This window comes from Saccopteryx bilineata, chromosome 5 (assembly GCF_036850765.1).
Source record: "Saccopteryx bilineata isolate mSacBil1 chromosome 5, mSacBil1_pri_phased_curated, whole genome shotgun sequence".
Lineage (NCBI taxonomy): Eukaryota > Metazoa > Chordata > Mammalia > Chiroptera > Emballonuridae > Saccopteryx > Saccopteryx bilineata.
Window position 1 is genome coordinate 102,674,176 of NC_089494.1, and position 20,945 is coordinate 102,695,120.

A 20,945-nucleotide genomic window follows, 5' to 3' on the forward strand; every position below is an offset into this window, starting at 1 on the left:
AAAATTCTTCTCTTTCAAAGACAGTTTTATAGATTTGGCTAGTTGCATTATAAAGCAGACAATGGGGAGTCAAAATAAATTCTCCCATAATAGATGCATAAATAAATGGAATAGCAAATTGACATTTATCTCTCCTCTTTATCTCTAAAATCAATCAATAAATAAAATTTTAAAAAAGAAAATAGAAAAATGTTTTAAAAATTCTTATTGTTAGCCTGACCAGGCAGTGGCACAGTGGATAGAGCATCAGACTGGAATGCAGAAGACCCAGGTTCGAGACCCTGAGGTCACCAGCTTAAGTGTGGGCTCATCTGGTTTAAGCAAAGTTCACCAGCTTGGACCCAAGGTCTCTGGCGAAAGCAAGGGTTACTCGGTCTGCTGAAGGCCCACAGTCAAGGCACATATGAGAAAGCAATCAATGAACAACTAAGGTGTTGCAATGAAAAACTAATGATTGATGCTTCTCATCTCTCTCCGTTCCTATATGTCTGTCCCTCTCTGTCCTTCTCTGTGACTCTCTCTCTGTCTCTGTAAAAAAAAAAAATTCTTATTGTTAGTGTGGGTATAAAGAAAGATTCTTGATCATATGCAGTGAGAACCCTTTTAAGGAGATTTTCCATATTTGGTAGATGATCTAAAGAGTTTAATAGAAATAGCAAACTTATATAAATGAAATCAGTGTTTAAAAGAAATGTTCTTCCAGCAAAGCAAACTTAATTGTATTTCTGAAAAAAAAATACTATGAAATCCAAGGACCTGAAGCACCTTTAAATAAAGAAAAAGAACAGGAGATCATCTTTCACTTGTACAGACCATTGTTTACTACAAAGTTTTCTACATAAGAAATCTCAACATAATAGTTTCCAGGTTCATCCATGTTGTTGCAAATGGTAAGATTTTCTTCTTTTTCATGGCCCCATAGTATTCCATTGTATGTACATACGACAGCTTTTTAATCCACTCACCCACTGACAAACAGTTGGTCTATTTCCAAATCTTGGCTATTATAAACAATGCTGCCATAAACATAGGTATTTCTTCTTTTGAATCAGTGATTTGGTGTTCTTAGGATATAGTCCTAAAAGTGGGATGGCTGTGTCAAAAGGCAGTTCCATTTCTAATTTTTTGAGGAATCTCCATACTGTTTTCCACAGTGGCTGCACCAGTCTGCATTCCCACCAGCAGTGCAGGAGGGTTCCCTTTTCTCCACACCATCGCCAGCACTTATTATGTGTTGTTTTGTTAATAAGTGCCATTCTGACTGGTGTGAGGTGATATCTCATTGTGGTTTTAATTTGCATTTCTCTAATGATTAGTAATGTTGAGCATTTTTTCATCTGCCTGTAGCCGTCTGTGTGTCTTTTTTGGAGAAGTGTCTATTTATTTCTTTTGCCCATTTTTTGATTGGATTGTTTATCTTCCTGGTGTTCAGTTTTACAAGTTCTTTATAAATTTTGGTTATTAATCCCTTATCAGACATACTGTCGAATATGTTCTCCCATTGTGTGGTTTGTCTTTTAATTTTGTTCATATTATCTTTAGCTGTGCAAAATCTTTTTAGTTTGATATAGTCCCATTTGTTTATCCTGTTATTTATTTCACTTGCCCATGGAGGTAAATCAGCAAATATATTGCTGCGAGAGATGTCAAAGAGCTTACTGCCTATTATGTTAAGTGAAATAAGCCAGGCAGAGAAAGAAAAATATCATATGATCTCATTCATTTGAGAAATCCAAAGAACATTGTGAACTGAGGAACAGAATAGAGGCAGAGGCGGGATCAAAGGGACCAGAGGGAAAGCGGACAGAGGGAAAGGGGATGAGAGGATGGGATCAGAGAAGGGAAAGAGATTGGTGAAATTATATATATATATATATATATATATATATATATATATATATATATATATATATATATATCATAGCATTATAGAGAACAGAAAAGCAAATCCTGGGGGGGAGGGGGGAAGGCGTTCAGGGGAGAGGGGCAAGGGGGATGTTGAGGGGATCACAAGGGGTTGGGGGGATGTATTCGGTGGGACACGAATCTATGTAAACACAATAAATTTAAATCAATTAAAATTAGTAAACCACAGAACAGAGCAAAAAAAAAATCTCAGCAGTGCTCCTGTTATTTCAGTGAGGAATTTGTTTCAGAAAACAATACAGTTTTGCCTCTGTAGGCATATGGCAGTATGGTTGTCAGTATTGAAGTCAATACTGAGATTTAACATGGTTCCACATTTTCTGGCATTTTGTATACCTGCTACTGCAGGAAGTAGTGGGGGGCAGATCAATGTAACTGAACTGTCTTTAGTCTTAGACACTGAGCAGTGGCTGAATAATGAGGCTGTTATCATTCCAGTGCCTCTCAGAACTTCATGTCCAGGCAGGCCTACCATCCATCCTTATTAAGACTTACAGAGCAAGTACATCACAAGCTTGAATTTCTCAAAATAATAGACACTATTAAAAGGCTAAATTCTATGACAGAATGATTATATTCTTTCCTAAATGGTAAAACATCCCGACTTATTTTTTTTTAATAGAGACAGAGAGACTCAGAGAAAGGGACAGAGAGATAGGAAGGGAGAGAGATGAGAAGCATCAATTCTTCACTGTGGCACTTTAGTTGTTCATTGATTGCTTTCTCACGTGCCTTGATGGGGGTTTAGGGGGGCTCCAGCTGAGCCAGCAACCTTGGGCTCAAGCCAGTGCCCTTGGGCCTCCAGCCAGTGACCTTTGGGCTCAAGCCAGTGACCATGGTGTTAGGTCTATGATCCCATGCTCAAGTCAGCAACTTCATGCTCAAGCCAGCAACCTTGAAACCCTGGGTCCTGTATGTCTCAGTCTTAGGTTCTATCCACTGTGCCACTGCCTGGTCAGGCTCCCTGATATGTTTTATTGTTTCAGTTTATCATGGCTTCATTCAGCTTTATTATTAAATTTCGCCAAATCTTTGAATTCAGAGATTCCAGGTGGTGTTGCCAATTCTACATTCTAAGAGTGGGCATTTCTTCTCATAAAGAGGCTATAGAAATGTGAAACCCTCAGCCTGTTATGCAATATATCCACACCTTCTATTGTCAATCCTTAATCTGTATTATGAAAATACATGCAAACCTTCTTCTGTTATCAATGTTAAGGGAAAAGGTCATGGCTGTGGATTACAACTCTACCTGTCAGGTTGTAGTGGAACTGGAAGCAGTTTTCATTGAGGAGGCAAGGGCGCACCTGGGAGTCTTCAGCACATGCCCTTGAGCTCAGCGAGGGCCGTAGCAGATGGCGGGTCCTTCTCTGCATTGTGTGGGGATCACATGACTATGAAATTCAAAGGACAGGCAGAGTTAGAAAAGATCCAGAGTTGGCTGACACATTGTGACTACCTGTATACATGTAGAGATGCATACCATAACTACAGGCAAGAAATTGTTAAAAATGTTAAATATAATGTTTAGAATATAAAACCATCATATGATTCAATGTAAATAGTTTTTGGTTTTGTCACTTGACGATTATTTCTTTTTCTATGTTATGGTAGAGCCTACATTTTTAATCTCCCATGTTTAATTAGGCACATGGAGAGTATTTTCATCAATTAAATGTATTCTGTACTCTCAAATACTCTGTCCCTTAGTAAGAGAATAATGCAGTTTGAATGTTTACATGAATGAAAAAAGGAAGACACTGTCCTTGTGTCCCTGTCTAGCCCAATAGAAATAATCACATAGAAAATTTTAATGAGAAAATTATTTTTAAACCCTCAATGAAAAAATTTTAATTTTTAAAATTATATTTTTAATACATAGAGAATTATGAAATCAGTATTGCCAATAGATCAGAACTTTCCTCTTATTTGGGAGGTCCACTAAGCCACTGAAGATGAGCCACTGTGTGCCACGGCTTCTTCAGCAGAAATGGAAGTATCACTTTCCCTTGAGTCCACATGTTCTCTTATAGCTTTGACTCCTATGATGTCCATGAGTCAAATAAACCTGCCTGCCATATCCTCTCCCACGGCGTTACCCATGGTAGACTTTCCACCAACTGTCATACGTCCTATCCTTCCCTTTCTCATAATCAGGCCTTCATCACTGACAGTCTATCTTTTACTAATGATAAATTCTTCTCCTCTTTCCACCCATGCTCAGAAATTACTCTACAGGACTTGCTCCTAAACATGTATACATGCACATACATTTACATATTACACCAACCTTTATAATAATATTATTCTATATTAACATGACTTCTTCCTTTCTTTATAAACTCTTCGAGGGCTTGATAGGCCATGGATTCTACCCTGATCACTCCGTGAAAGCCTGGTATATATTTTACACAATGGTTTTTCAATAAATATCACTACATTGGTCACAAAAACACAATTCTAGACCCAGAAATCTAAAGTGGCAGAGAGATCCTTAAGCCACAGGAGAAATAAATATCTCTGACTTAAGGTCACCAAATTATTGTTTCTATATTTCGGTTTGTTTGTTTGTTTTTTTGTGGTTTTTTTTTGCAAGAAAGAGAGAGGTACAGACTGGACAGACAGATAGGAAGGGAGAGAGAAGAGAAACATCAATTCTTCATTGTGGCTCCTTAGTTGTTCATTGATTGTTCTCTCATATGTGCCTTGCTGAAGGGCTCCGGCAGAAAGAGTGACCCCTTGCTCATGCCAGTGACCTTGGGCTCAAACCTTCAAGCTTGGGCTTCAAACCAGTGACCTTTGGGCTCAAACCAGTGATCAGGGCATCATGTCTATAATCCAACACTCAAGCCGGCAACCCTGTGTTCAAGCTGGTAAACCAGTGTTCAAGCCAGCAACCTTGGGCCTCAAACCTGGGTCCTCAGCATCCTAGTTTGATGCTCTATCCAGTGCACCACCACCTGGTCAGGCTTATTTCTTTTTTATTTCTTTTAATTTTTAGATATTGTAACAAGAGCACAACCTGTAAACCGAATCTTCACCATCAGTCAAAATGATAATGTTTGATTGTGCTGAACTATGCAGAGAAACACCACAAATTTATCTAATTTTAAGTGTTTGGAACCATTGAATGACATTTACTATTCATGTGATTTTATAGTTGGATAATTTGTCAATACTTGTAAGTTTATAATTTAATTGTATTGAGTGGTCAAGAAGGCACATTAAAACCAGTAATTATTCTTAATTATCTGCAAATAAATCCCATGCTAAATGCCTACCAATAGTTTATATTAGTTCACTAATTAATTTGCTTGTCCACATGAGAAGGAAAAATAACTTTAAAAATTTGCCAATGAAATAAAATTAAGTTTTCCTGGTAAATACTCCTGATTACTTCTTTTCTATCATATAAAAAACCAATATCTGAAGCAAGTGAATATGTGTAAAGACTTAAGTACCAGCTTAGTCTAAGCCATCAAATAAAGCAAAAGAGAAAATAGCATACAAATGGAATTTCTAAGTAACCTGAACAACTGACTTATGTACCCTGTATCTTATTTCCTCATCTAAACCAAGGTGAGAAAAGATATAATTTGATAACATTTAAGAATTTCTTCACAGTAGAGTCTCTAAGATGGGTGGATATGATTTTAAAATATTCTTTTGAACCTAACTTATTATTCATAACCATGTAGACATTGATAATCACTTTCTAGAAATTAACATGTTGGAAACCAACACTGTAGCTAATTCTCCTACTAACACTTTTTCCTAGAAATAGGCAAAGAGGGGAGCATGAGTAACTAAAATCTACAAACATAATCCAACCTAATCTTAGGCAACAGTTTCACATTCTGCCTTATAAAACCTGTTCTAGCACTGCTTACAAGCAATAAATGGGTTAGTGTTTCTCCTTATTTTTTTCATTCTGTTAGCCACTGACAGATAAAATGGCTATTCAGCTGCCATCCCGAGAACAATTCAGGCCCTAAAGAGGAAGAAGGGCACAAAACAGAAAATTCTCATATCCCACTGTAAAATTGGTTAATTTGCTTGCTATTCTTTTTTAAGGGCTTCCTAGCCTCCGCTTTGAAATGCAGCAAGATGTTTGTCTTCACAGAAGAATCTGGGAAGTGTCCTTGGAAACAAACATTTGGGAGGAACATGACCTTAAGGTTAGAAAATGAGACAGCCAGTCTTGAAAGGGGCTAAATCATGAATCTTAAAATCTTTATTTTGTATCCAAAGGAAAACAGAGAGTTTGTGTGAGAAATTTCACAGATAATTCTCTGAAGTGCCAGGACTCAGCTTTTCTTGGGAAATACCTGACCCTGGCTGTCTTGAAATTCACCAAGGACACCAGATAGGTGCATGCTGATTAGGCCTGTGCTACATCAGAAGAACTTGTGGAGAAGATGATAGTGCAGCTGAATCACCTACCTCCTGCTCATTGTCAAGCCAGTAACCAAGGCCATAATCCAAGATACCCTAATCCGCCCCAGCCCCTATATCTACGGCTCCCTCCTACAGCTTGGGGCTGACACCCTTTGCTGGTTTCAGACCACTTGCACCTAGGCATTTTTAAAATAAATTTTCCTTTTGGAACATATTAGCCTTCTGTTTTTGGTTTGGCCCATGGTTTCTGCCTTTCAGCCACTTATTGGAAGTTCATAAAATAATGAATTCGTCAAGGGTTATGGGGATGGTGCTAAGAAAAAGAATAATAAATAAAGGAGGCTCACATCAGATAATTTCTTTAATGAACCAAGATTGCTCAGATATAAACCTGGATTTCCTATTTTTTAGAACAGTTATATAAAGACATGTTGCCAACTTTATAAATAAAAAAGTGAGAAAGCAATGTGTGGATTGCTAACTTAAAGTCAACTCTGGACCAGTTTCATTATAAAGATAAATATCATTTAGGTCAAGTTTATTTGCTAGGAAAAGAGATGGCCCCAAAGTACAAGAGTAGTGATGCTGGCAATCTGGATATGCCAAAGAATATTTCTTTAAGTATAAAGGTATGGATACATAGAAATAAAAGATGGCTTATATAAGGTTCAGTATTATCTATGTTTTCAGGCATCCACTGGAGGTCTTGGAATATATCCTCTGCAGAAAAGAAATGACTACTATAATCATAGTGGTTTTCAACCACCACTCTGTGGACCAGTGCTGGTCAGCCAGAAATTTGGTGACAGTCTACGGAAGAGTTAATCACTCTGATCTAGGCCTTCACCCTTAGTCCTAACCTGAATATTTGCATTCATCTATCAAAATTACATCACAGATCCCCTTTGTGATCCTGGCTTTCCTGCATCCCTATATATGGAATTACCTCATCTGGTACATATATCCACTGCACTTGTATGTGAATTAATGTGTGTAAATTTCTCCCTGTGGGTTACTTAAAGAAAGAGGCCATGCCTTAATTTTCTTGGACATTGAGAGCCTTGTTCTAGGTGTGGCATACAGTGTGCAAAGAATAAATATCTGTTCTGTAGAATACTTTGGTTCTTTTGAGCAACATGACTGGACTTTTGAAAGCTGGCATTAATAGACAAATGGATTATGATCATTTTACCTGAATGAAAGGACTTCTTGTAGATCTCTGTATACCTGAGGGAATAGAACCATTTCTCTATTCTTTTGAATTTTCTATAGAATCTAGGTGACAGTTTCAGAATAACAGAATCAATCATTAAATTAATATTAAACTAATATAGATTTTAATAAATCAACTTTATCCACAAAAATCACAGATAATTTAGATATTTTAAATAAATTCAAGTAAGAAAGTACAATTTGATATTTTTCTCATTAACACTGAACTATTAACAATCACAATTTAATAAAAACCTGGCATAATTCCATGTACTGTTGTATTTAAGTCACTCTGAAAATTGCTTGTCTGGAGATAAGCATGACTCCAAGACCTGACCTTGTTGGCTTTCATCAGATGTGGACACCCAATGCCTTTATTATATTACAAGGCTCATCTGATAATTCTGAGATGGTCTCTCCCTCATCTTGCTGATTAGCCTTCCTCTCAGTAACTCTGCTAGTTTTCTCTATATCTTTCATGAGGCAACAATGGATATATGCTATAAACTTTTCTTAGTTGGAAAAAATGGGTAAAACAATTCACAAAACACAATTGCAATTCTTTGTAAGGAAATTTTCAATGAAATTGAACTCCTATTTTCAAGGCTGACAAAGGATGAGAAAACCTCTAGGATTGAAAATTAGAACATGAAGAATTGTTAGTCATACTCTCATATTTAAAATTTTTTTCTCAGATTTTCTGAGGGGATAATTACAGAAGTAAAAAAAAAGTTCTTTGTACATTACATTGCAACAAGGACAGTAATGTAAAAATTTTATAGACAATATGCTGAGTAAAATTAAATGACAAATTATCTCTACAAAACTCGCACTATGAACAATTGAAGCCAATGACTGAAGTTACAGCACTTCTGTGATATCAGCATCCAATAGGAGAAAGCAGAAGGTAAAAAAAAAAGGGAAAAAATAAATATCTGACATACTCCAGGGGTAGTCAACCTTTTCATACCTACTGCCCACTTTTGTATCTCTGTTAGTAGTAAAATTTTCTAACTGCCCACTGGTTCCACAGTAATGGTAATTTATAAAGTAGGGAAGTAACTTTATAAAATTTATAAAGCAGAGTTACAGCAAGTTAAAGCATATAATAATAATTACCAAGTACTTTATGTCAGATTTTCGCTAAGTTTGGCAGAATAAATCTTTATAAAACAACTTACTATAGTTAAATCTATCGTTTTATTTATACTTTGGATGCTCCACTATTGTCTACCATGAAAGCTGGAACACCCACTAATGGGCGGTAGGGACCAGGTTGACTACCACTGCTCCAGAGCATCAAAATGGAAAATTACACCTGAGAGTCAAGAGCTTTTTCATACTTCTAGAATGAGTGAATATAAAGGTTCCATGGAGAGGTTTTGGGGGCTGATTCAGTCTGTGTCCAATGAACCTTTAATGTTAATAAGCCAAAGCTCCCTTCCAGGAAGACTTCCTGCAAAGAAACTAATGGGAAGAGTTTCCAATCTGAGCACAACAGGAAAACTAGCAATGAAGGAAAAGGAAGGGCCATTAAACAAAGTGCAGAAGGAAGAAATATCCAGTAAAATCTCACAAAATAAACTGTGGTACTTTTGAATAATGAGAGTGAGATAAAGAGAAAGAGAGAGAGAGAGAACACTCTAGATCATGAAAGTGAATGTAGGAAAAAAGAATTCTCAACTATATCTAAAAGTTCACAAAATTTGATTTTACAGAGAAGTAAGCAAAGCAAGGGATCAAATCCAAATCCCACAAAATAGTACTATGAGGAAAAAGAGAATAAAGGCAGGAAATAACATCCCCAGAGATTAGAAATCACAGCAAAAAGATGTACATGAAACTACTATTTCAAAATAAGCTAACAGTTATTTAGAAAATAAAACAAGATACAAAAGATCAACATAAATAAGAATTACAAAAACCCAAACTCAAGGGATAAGACTCAGGAAATAAAAAGAAAAGAAAAATCATTTTCAAAAGAAATAAAGATAAAATTAGAAAAAAACAGAAGAAAAATACAACAAAATCATGCCTTCAGAAAATAACAAATAAAGAAAAAATTGAAATAAAATCTTTTAAAAAAATTTTTGAGAAAAACTGGTGAGTAGGAAATTGAGGCAAAACAATGCCACATGCATATAATAAGATTTTATGAGAAAGAAAACCTAAGAGAATAGAACACAAAAAAAGTTTCAAGACAATTTTTAAAAAGCCTAAAACTACATCAGAATCACTAATACCAAGACATAACCTAGTAAAATTATTAAGCTTTAAAGAGAAAAATACTCTGAGTATCTAGGTAAGAATATGAGATGTTTTATAAAGGCAAAAGAAAATCAGATTATTATTATTAGACTTCTTGACAGGAAACCCTTATACCAGAAAAAAATGCATAACTATAATAAAGATAAATAAAGAAAAAAGAACTAATCATGACCTAAGAATTTTATGTACAGCAAAGATGACTATGAATAAAATGACCACAGATAGACTGTTAACCACATACAAGAACTCAAGGAAAATCACTTCAATGAGTTCTAGGAATTCCCCAGGAATTCCCAGGATACTGGCAGAAAAGTGTGGTGGGCCAAGTTTACACATAGAATTTATATAATGGCTGTATACTCTAAATACACAAATAAAATATAAATGTAAAAGAATAACAAGGGTCTATGAAAAAAACTACAATATTTTTAAGTGCTTAGGATAGTGGTAGTATAGGTATTGTTATTCTGAGAACGTTTTCTGTATTATGTGGAATAAAGCAAATGTGTAATTATGATATATTGTATTTTTTAATCTCCCAGGTCCTTGACAAAATTGATTCTTATTATAGAAAAAAGAAGATATAGATGTAAGATTATAAATTCATGAAACAGTTCATCTTCAAAAGGAGAAAAACAATAGTATATATTTCAAAGCTCTGCCTACTGAAGTGGCCTAGAAATTGTGGAACCCCGTTGGCATGGACATCCCTACAGTTCTTCCTGTGGCATTAAAGAGCCTTCTACTAATAGAGGCCAGCGCTTTTTAAAGAAACAAAGGAAATGTGTAAGAATAGCCTGACACATCTTATCATATCTGATACCAGGGAAGCTAACAACAACCACCAAAGTTCTTATTAAAATGTTTGTGGAACAAATAATCTGAGCATTAATACAGATGATAACTGAAAAATATTAAAACACATAAACTTTATTTAAATGTATGATTTCATAACTATACGAAAGTAGTCACATGCAGTAAAAGATATAGGGAAACAACTCCTTGTTTTGAAAACTGGTAAATAAAGTACATGTCTCTTCTATATAGAATGGGTCAGTAATTAATTCAACAGCTCTTGGGGTAAAATTTCTCCTTATAGAAGTAGTTCCACAAGTAAGTGAGGAAGGATACAATTTTTTTTTGTATTTCTTACATGATAAAGAGTCGAGGAACTGACCACCAGTGATAGTTAAACTCACAAGAAGAGATAGCCATACATTGTTTGCCTTCTGAGAAAGAGCCCATTTCTTATGGAGCCTTGGCCAAAGTAATGAAATCTGAATCGATTAGTCCCCTGTATCCAATGCCCAATTTACAGAAATTCAGGAACAGAGGAACATACTAAGCTTCACATGGGGGTGAAATTTACTAGACTGACTGGTTACTTCTATAGGAAGGATGGCCTGTTTTCTTTACCAATAAATTACTAGGAAGAAAAAAGACAGAAATAGAGGAAAACTAGATATAAAGATATTTTAAAACATTCTAAACCTAAGAAGAGCTAAGCTAGTATGTCCAGCCACTTGGGGAGTAAAGAAAAAGATTATCACAGAAGTCAATACAGAGTTTACTTTTGAGGGAAGTGAGGACCTTATCATTAGGAAGATCCCATGAAGCTCTTTGTGGACAGCTGACAAGAATGGGTGTTTGATGACTAAACTGAACATTTGTTTCTTCTGTTTTTTCCATATGTGTTAAAATCAGTATTTTAAAAAGTCAAAATGTTTTCTCTTGTCATCCTTGGTTTCTTTACATTATGTGATTTGCTAGTCTCCCATTAGCAAACTTTTCTAAAGAATGTTGGTTTCTACAGTGTGTTAATAGATCTCGAGGGAGAAGAGGGTTCCAAAAACAAATGTATTTAGGAAACATTGAGATAAACAGTTCAAGACAAGGATTTTCACATAGTTTTTTACTATATTTGACAGTCTTCTATTAAGTCATTAAAATTCATTCTCTTCTTTCTTCTTGGCTATAGAACCAAGGGATATGGGACCACATATCCCAGCCTTCCTTGCAGTTGGTGTAACCATGCAACTGAGTTCTGACAAATGAAAGGGAAGTGGAAATCTGTGTTTGACACTCTGCTCCTGACCCTACAGTCTTGCTCATGTCTTCATTTCTTCTCTGCACCTTTTCCAGTGAGCTGGAATATGACAACTGGGATGACTCTGGATGCCAAGCCTAAAGATGGCAGACTCTCCCACTAGCCTGGGTCCCAGAATGTCTACATAAAGCAGCTTGTTCTTTTCCCTTTGAGTAAACCTGTTTAGGACTGTTTTGTAGCAGACAAATAAAATTACACTCTATTTGAACCATTATAATTTTGGGTTATATGGTTTTGAAGATTATCTTCAACTACTACAATGTACATTATGACTCTGTAAGGGTCTCGTTTTTATGTATCAATTTAGAATTCCACATGACACATTTGGGAAATAATAGACTTATAGATTTAAAGATAAAAATGAATATGAAATCCTTTGTAAGTTATAAAGTGGTTAAATTATTATCTATATGAATCAATTGCTCTCCTTAAAAACTCTTCTGGTAAGGTTTCCAAACAGTTTAAACAAGTAGTATTATTTTTTGGAATACATTAAATGCAAGTCACTGCAGCAATGAATAAAACATTATCTCAGGGAGGATTTTCCTTTCATACTTTGTATTTTCAAGAGATCATACCTTGTCTTTCCAAAAGACTTATAATTACATTTTAAAAGAACATGTTAAAAATTTCAAAAGAACATGTTAAGGGTTTAAAAATTTAAAAGGAATATTTCATCTTCCCTATAAAATAAAAGTATTTACTGAATTTGTCTTTGAGGAAGTTAAGTTTAATATACTAATTTCTATGTGCTGGAAGGTAAGGTGACACATGAATGAGGTTGGTCTTAGTCCTCCAAAGAAGTATATTTTTCAAATATTAAGTTGTGACATTATATCAATAACTAGCACTTTGATAATGCTTACTATATGCCAGTCATTATTTTATATTCTATCAATGAACTCATTTAATTAAATGAGGTAGGTCTATTATTTCCTCCATGTTATAAATGGCACAGAGAACTTAAGTAATTTCATCAAGATCACACAGCTAGAAAAGGGAAGAGTCAAGATGCCAACTCCATCAGTTTTATGAGACTATGTTCTTAACTATGCTATCTTGGTTTTCAGTTTAGTGAATAAAAAAACAGCACTTTTAAAACTGATAGAGTATAACATAGAAAATATCTATCTTATACTCAGAATGAGAATATGTCCTGATATATATACACAAGTAAATAACAGAGAATGTGCTCATTTGTGATATAAAATGTATTTCCTTCAGTGCATCATGGTCAAAAATATTTAAGAGCCACCAATCTAATAAAAAATGGTTATCAAAAGGATTTTTCCATTAGATAGACTGTCATGATGATAATTGCAAAACTGTTTCTATTATAAATAAAAATTAGGTTTGTATTTTATTTTAGAAGCATAAACTGTAACTTTTTTAAAAAGGGTGGATGTTCATTTGCTTAATTGAGTTTATTAGGTGACACTGGTTAACAAAATTATTCAGATTTATAGGTTTCAGGTACACAATTCTACAACACAGCATCCGTGCACTGCCTCGTGTGTTTGCCACCCCAAGTCAAGTTTCTGTGCATCACCATTCATCTCTATGCCCTCTTCCACCTCCTCTGGCAATCATCGCAGTTTGTTGTCCATGTTCATGAGTTTTTTTGTGTCTTCTTATTTCCCCCTTTTTTTTCATTCAGTCCTTCCTCACCCAGACACCACTTCCCACAAAGACTGTCAGCCTTTGTTCTGTTTTGAATTTGTCTGTATTTTTCTTGTTTGTTCATTAGATTCCACATATGAGTGAAATCATATGGTACTTGTCTTTTTCTGACTGGCTTATTTCACTCAGTTTAATACATTCCAAGTCCATCTATGCTGCTGCAAAAGGTAAGATTTCCTTTTTTTTATGGCCAAGTATATTCCATTGTGTAAACATACAACTTTTTTTATTTATTCATCTACTGATGCACATTTAGGCTGCTCCCAAATCTTGGCTATTGTAAATAACACTGCAATGAACATAGGGTGCATATATTCTTTTGAATTAGTGTTTTAGGATTCTTTCTACAGTGGCTGCACCAATATAAATTCCCAACAGTGCACGAGGGTTGCCTTTTCTTCACATCTTCACCAACCCATGTTGTTTGTTGACTTATTGATGATAGTCATTTTAATAGGCATGAGGTGATATATCATTGTGGTTTTTATTTGCATTTCTCTAATGATTAGTGACACTGAACATCTTTAACATTTGTGGTTTTCAGTTTAGTGAGTAAAAAACTAAATTGGCTATCTCTATATCCTCTTTGGAGAAGTCTTTATTCAGGTCTTCTGCCCATTTTTAAATTAGATTGTTTGTGTCTTTTTTTTTTTTGGTGTTGAGTTTTATAAATTCCTCATACATTTTGGATATTAAGCTCTTATAAGTTGTATCAGTGAATATGTTATCTTATTCAGTGGGTTGTCTTTTCATTTTGTTGATAGTTTTATTGGCTATGCAAAAATCTTTCAGTTTGATGTAGTCCCATTCATTTATTTTTCTCTTGTTTTTCTTGCCCAAGGTGATATATTATAAAAAAATATTATCAAGAACAATGTCAGAGATTTAACTGCCTATGTTTTCTTCTGGGATTTTTATAGTTTTTAATTTAATATTTATGTCTTTAATCCATTTTGAAGTTATTCTTGTGTATGGTATAAGAAGGGGATCTAGTTTCATTTTGTTTGCATGTATTTATCCCATTTTCTCACAATTTATTGAATAGACTCTCTTTGCCCCATTGTGTGTTTTTGCCTTCTTTCTCAGATATGAGTTGACTATAAAGGCATCGGTTTATTTCTGGACTCTTTATTCTGTTCCCTTTATCTATATGTTTGTTTATATCCCAGTACCATGCTGTTTTACTTACTATGGCCTTGTAGTATAGTTTGCTATCAGGTAGCATGATTCCTCCAACTTTTTTCTTCTTTTTCAAGAAGTCTGAGGCTAATCAGGGTTTTGTGTTTCCATATAAGTTTTGGAGTATTGTTCTAGTTCTCTGAAATATGCCAATGGTATCTTGATCGAAATTGCATTGAATTTATAGAATGCTTTGAGTAGTATGAACATTTTAATAATGTTAATTCTTCCTATCTATGAACACGGTTATATGCTTCCATTTATTTATATCTTCTTCAATTTTTTTCGTCGGTGCCTTATAATTTTCTGAGTTCAGGGATGTTTATTCTTATTCTTATTAGACTATTTCTCTCTACCATGAAAACTATTTGTGTCTTTAAATATCAGGATTAATTTCAGAACAAAATAATTATTAAATTAAGTATGTACCTAGAAAATTCACATTTATTTTCAATACATTTTTTAAGAATATACCTGTAAGAAAAATTAATCTCTTAAGTGTCTCTCTCCCTATAGGAAATGAATATGGGTATAGGTTGGTACCTGTATCCGATCTAGATAAATTGGGCCTAACCAGAGGGGACACCAACAGAGGGGACCCTGTGTCAATTCTTCATGTATTGGAAGAACAATAACATTCAGAATATTTCCTTCCTCAGGGTTCTTCATGACAGAATAGGAAATAAAATCAAAATTCAAAAGCAGTGCTCACCATGTAGGCATGGGCTAATACACATCTACCACTGCCATAAACTAGGAGCAAGTAGAAGACAGGGTGCCAAAAGGGGCACTCCAGCAGTATGGTGCAGGAAACACTTCAGTATCTATGTTTGAACTCCTCTCATCTAATGATAAAGGCAGTCTCTTTACCCTAGCCAACCTCTTCTGTTGATACACCTAATACTTGAATAGCAGTTCTTCAAGTGTGGTCCCAGGGCTAGCAGCATAAACATCATCTGGAAACTTGTTAAAAATGAAAATTATTGTGCCTCATATCAGACTCAATGAATCAAAAACTCTGGTTAGAAAAAACCCACAACTCCTGGGGTGGGATTGAGCAATGTATGATGTAATGAGTCCTCCAGGTGATTCTGATATACAAACTAGTTTTGGAACCACTGTCCTCAAACTACTGCTTCAACTTATATGTACAACAAAAAACTCCTAATCTCCCATCCCAAGAATCCTCTTTTAGTCTTTCCTAACTCTGTTAATGGCAACTTTAGCCATCCAGCTCTCAAGGAAATAACTTTGTTAAATTTTTCTTAATTTATTTTATTTATTCATTTTAGAGAGGAGAGAGAGAGAGAGAGAGAGAGAGAGAGAGAGAGAAGAAGAAGAAGAAGAGAGAGACAGGGGGAGGAGCAGGAAGCATCAACTCCCATATGTGCCTTGACCAGGCAAGCCCAGGGTTTTGAACCGGCGACCTCAGCATTTCCAGGTCGACACTTTATCCACTGCGCCACCACAGGTCAGGCAAGGAAATAACTTTGAAGCCATCATTGACCACTTTATTTTTCTCACACCTTACAACCATAACCTAAGCAAGTCCTTTCAGCTCTAACTTCAAAATAAACTTGATGATCTATCTACTTCTCACCATTTATACCAGTCCTACCTTGATCAAAGTTATTACCACCTTTCACTTAGATTATAGCAATAACCTCATAACTGATTCTGCTCTTTCCTTCCTATGAATTGTGTTGAACTCTAGGGCTAGAATTAACATTCTAAATAATGAAAATTAGATCATTTAACTCCCTTCGTCCATACTTCAGTGGTTTCCCAACATAGTGTGAACCTCAAGTTCGATTCTATGGCCCACAAACTCCTACACAATCTGGTTCTGCACTATGTATGAATCTCACGGCCTTCTGTTGTCCTGCTTGCTCACTGCTCCACTCACCACTCTGGCCTCCTAGGTGTTAGAGAACTTTAAGCATTTCCTTGTCTCTGGCTTTTGTTTTTGCTGTTCCCTCTGTCTGCAGTGCTTTTCTTCCAGGACCTGCATGATCTGCTCCCTTACTTCTTTCAGTCACTGCACCCTATTAGAGAGGCCTTCTTCGATCATGCCATGTAAAATATCAGTAACTCCTCCATGTCACTTTTTGTTCCTCTCCATTATTTCTTCTCCATATAACTTATTGCCAACTGACATTTTATATATTAAATTAATGCTTTTTTGAGATGTTTATTTGTTTAAAATTATGTATCTTTCTTCTATGAGAATTAAGCTTCATGAGGGCTGGAACTTGGTCTTGTTGATATTCCCAGTCCCTGAAATAGGCTTAGGCCCATAAAACATACTTTGATATATAGGTTTCAACAGAGAGTATATTAGTGACGGACAATCCAAGAATTGCCAGTGTACTCTAGCCTTCTCATTAGCTTGGACAGAGAAAACAATGATCAGATAACACCCTGAAGACTTTGGGATAGCTAGTGAGTTTAATGAGGATAATAAATATAAGTACTCTCACTTCTGGGAGTGTGGGATTTTATAAGTACAGTGAGTTTTTATTATTAAAGTATTTTTCACAGCTAAGAAGATAGCATATAATAAAGTAATATTACTATGATGTCATAGCAAATCTGATCAGAAGTGAATACAGTGAAAACTAAAGTTACTGGTGAATCAGAAATGTGAGAGGTTAGATTCCTGAGTCCTATAGTGATAGGCTCTATTTCTTTCTACGTTTTACCCTAGATTTGAGGCATCCGACAATTATGTATAAAAGTGTAGGTTCTTAGAGCTTCTGATTGTCATTTGAGAGTTTGAATGGATAATAACAATGGAAACTGAAGCATATTCTGGATTCTGTCCTATATCCCAAATAATAACGACAAGCAACATTTTAGAGTATAAACGCATGCCTAGTATTGTAATGAACATTCTATTGGGATCATCTCATAAAGCCCTTGTCTCTTAATCTAACCTCCCAATAATCTAGCTGTATTTTTAACATTCTTGGTGTTACATATGATGAAATTGGTGCTTAAAGATACGTAGATGGGACATAAAAGTGAGACCAAGAGACATTGATAAGAGTGTGGTGGTTACGGGGGGAGGGGGGAGAGGGAGAGGGAAGGGGGAGGGGGAGGGGCACAAAGAGAACTAGATAGAGGGTGACAGGACAATCTGACTTTGGGTGATGGGTATGCAACATAATTGAACTTTAAGATAACCTGGACATATTATCTTTGAATATATGTATCTTGATTTACTGATGTCACCCCATCAAAAATAAATACAATAAAAAAAATCCAAAAAAAAAAGAATATACAGCTTTAAAGTAGGTGCTCAAGTCAGGATTTAAACTTGGGAGCATTAATTTGCTCCTAAATATCTTTAATTGTAGTGGTACTTGTGGAATATTTTGTGGTAGTCACAGTGGGTAAAACAATACATGACAGAGCTATATTATGAGTGATATTTTACCTGGACAGCATTTAGTATGGATAATGGTAATAAGAGATGGAACAGGAAAAAGAGAGCAGATGTAAGGAACTATGGCTTATTAACTAACCAAAAAGCAAGATAAATCACAGACTGCAGGACAGGAGAGTGAGCTGTGGACAGAGCAGTGAACGGGCTAGCTGCCTGCCTTTGAGGAGCCCGCAGATGTTCCCAGTCTAGGGTCTGGCTTGTCAGGTTTAGAGAGTTAATTGAAAGCAGGAGTGCCAGACACATGTCTCAGTATAATGAGACTGACAAGAAAGAGCAGGGACATAAGTTATGATATCATCAAAATGATAAAATGTTTCTCATAAGGCTGTGCTGGCCTATTACTAAGAGGAAGTTAGGATGATGCATAAATGTCAGGAGACTGTTGCTCATCTAAGATGTTTGGGTTGAGATTTTATAATGGTCACAGACATCTCCACATACTCCTTCTGGTTGGTATTTTATGGCACAAAGAGGGGATAAATGATAATGGAAGGAGACTTGACATGGAGTGGTGAACATACAATTCAGTATATAGATAATGTATAATAGAATTATGCACCTGAAACCTATATACTTTTATTAATATTGGTCACCCCAATAAATTTAATATAAAGAAAAAGAAAAAAAGAAAAGAAGTGTAAAGGTACATATTTATAACCCAATCAGAGGTCTTGGAATGGATGAATGATGTATGGCATAGCTGGTGAAAGAATTGGAGGTTGTCACCTCTTTATATTATTGTTGGGGATTGGGAAAGATAAAAGGACCCAAATAGAGGTCATAATATTGGCCTTAATTCTACAAAAATGTCAGAATAATAAAAGAGAAAGAAAGACTGAAAAGACTAAAGAGATATGATCATTAAACACAATGTGGTCTGGATACCGCAATCAAAGGAATATGAATGCTGTAAAGGGCATTATTGGGACCATTGGGAACATGGGCATATGGCCTATAAATTAGCTGTGAGTATTGTATTAATGTTATATTTCCTGAATTTAACTGTGCTGTGATTATATCAGAAAATATCCTTGAACTTAGTAAATGTATATTGAATTATTAGTATTAAGGGTGAAAGAGTATGATGCTTTCAACATATACCCAAATGGTTCAGAAATAATAACAGTGTAAGTAAATGTACACACATATACATTCTTTGTGTGTATGGTGACTGTGTATGAGACTGTGTGTGAGAGAGATGGTGTACGTGTGTGTGACTGTGTGTGAGAGAGATGGTGTACGTGTGTGTGACTGTGTGTGAGAGAGATGGTGTACGTGTGTGTGACTGTGCGTAGATGGGGGCAGAAAGAGCTGATCAAGTACATGTGACAAACTTAAAAATTCAGTGAGCAAATGTTCTGTAAGTTTAAACTATTTTGAAATGTTTTCCTCAATAAGAGAGAACTGGAAATGGCACAGGCACACTGACATTCAGGAGACACTAATAAATGAGAAGAATGAAGTGTGCATTCGTAACTATGTGCTACTCAAAGAATTCTTATGTGGCAATGCTTATTAAACTGCAAACACACTAACTTTTTAAATTACATTTATTGGGATGACACTAGTAATAAAATTATATATTTCTCAAGTATACATTTTATGAGATATCAGATATATCATCTGTATATTGCATTGTGTGCCCACCATTGAAACTGAATCTCATTCCATCACAACAGATTTGACCCTTTCAACCTTTTTACGACTCCTTCTATGCTCCCTTCCATCTGGTAACCACCATATGTTGTCTACGTCTATGAGCTTTTGTTTGTTTTTCTTGTTTGTTCATTTGTTCCTTTCAATTTTATATCCCACATATGAATGATATCACATGGTTCTTGGCTTTTTTTTTTTTGTCTGACTTATTTCACTAAACACACTAACTCTTAATTTCAGTCTTTCCCACTCTGTTCTTCTCTTTCTCTTGCTCCTTCTTCTGTGTCTTTTGCTTACATTTCTTTCTTCACTCTAATTCCCAACCATTCAAGGACCAAATAAAAAGTTAAGCCAAATAAGCAATACACTGCACTGGGGCCCCTGCCTGTGCTGAGTCCCAAAATGCTGTCTGAAAAGAGGATCCTAGGACAAAAGTCCCACTCTCTATCAGCCATGTAGGGGTGCTGGGCCCCTCTTCAGACCTTAGAAAACTAAGAGTGTCACTTCTGTGATATTCTTTTTTTATTGTTTGTGCCTCTTCGTATTCCTAATCCCCACCATAAACACTACATCTAGAATGTCTTTGGGCTTTCACTCACCTTTTGCCTTCCCTTTCCCACCACAGATTATTGGGCCCCTTTTCACTCAGAAGAATCTCACTTGGGTTAGCCCTAGAGAAAGAAGTCTGATTAAGTTCTATTCCCAGGGTCTAACAATACAGAAAGTGCCTCAGGGTTCTCAGTTCTGTTTATTCTTTCTACTCATACCATTGTTCTAGGCTCTCATTTCAATCTTTTTTCTTTCTTTCTTTCTTTCTTTCTTTCTTTCTTTCTTTCTTTCTTTCCTTCCTTCCTTCCTTCCTTCCTTCCTTCCTTCCTTCCTTCCTTCCTTCCTTCCTTCCCTCTCTCTCTCTCTCTCTCTCTCTTTCTTTCTTTCTTTCTTTCTTTCTTTCTTTCTTTCTTTCTTTCTTTCTTTTTCTTTCTTTTTCTTTCCCCCCTCCCTCCCTCCTTCCCTCCCTCCCTCCCTCCTTCCCTCCTCTCCTCTCCTCTCCTCTCCTCTCCTCTCCTCTCC

General features: G+C 35.6%; 1 protein-coding gene across 1 annotated transcript in view; it reads right to left on the reverse strand.

Annotated features, from left to right (window-relative positions):
* THSD7B (thrombospondin type 1 domain containing 7B) overlaps positions 1–20,945 on the reverse strand; it is a 1,096,947-nt gene that overhangs the window by 89,029 nt on the left and 986,973 nt on the right. Inside the window, exon 18 of the mRNA XM_066232872.1 lies at positions 3,179–3,320. Coding sequence (XP_066088969.1) covers positions 3,179–3,320 — 142 coding nt within the window. The remainder of the gene's footprint in view (positions 1–3,178; positions 3,321–20,945) is intronic.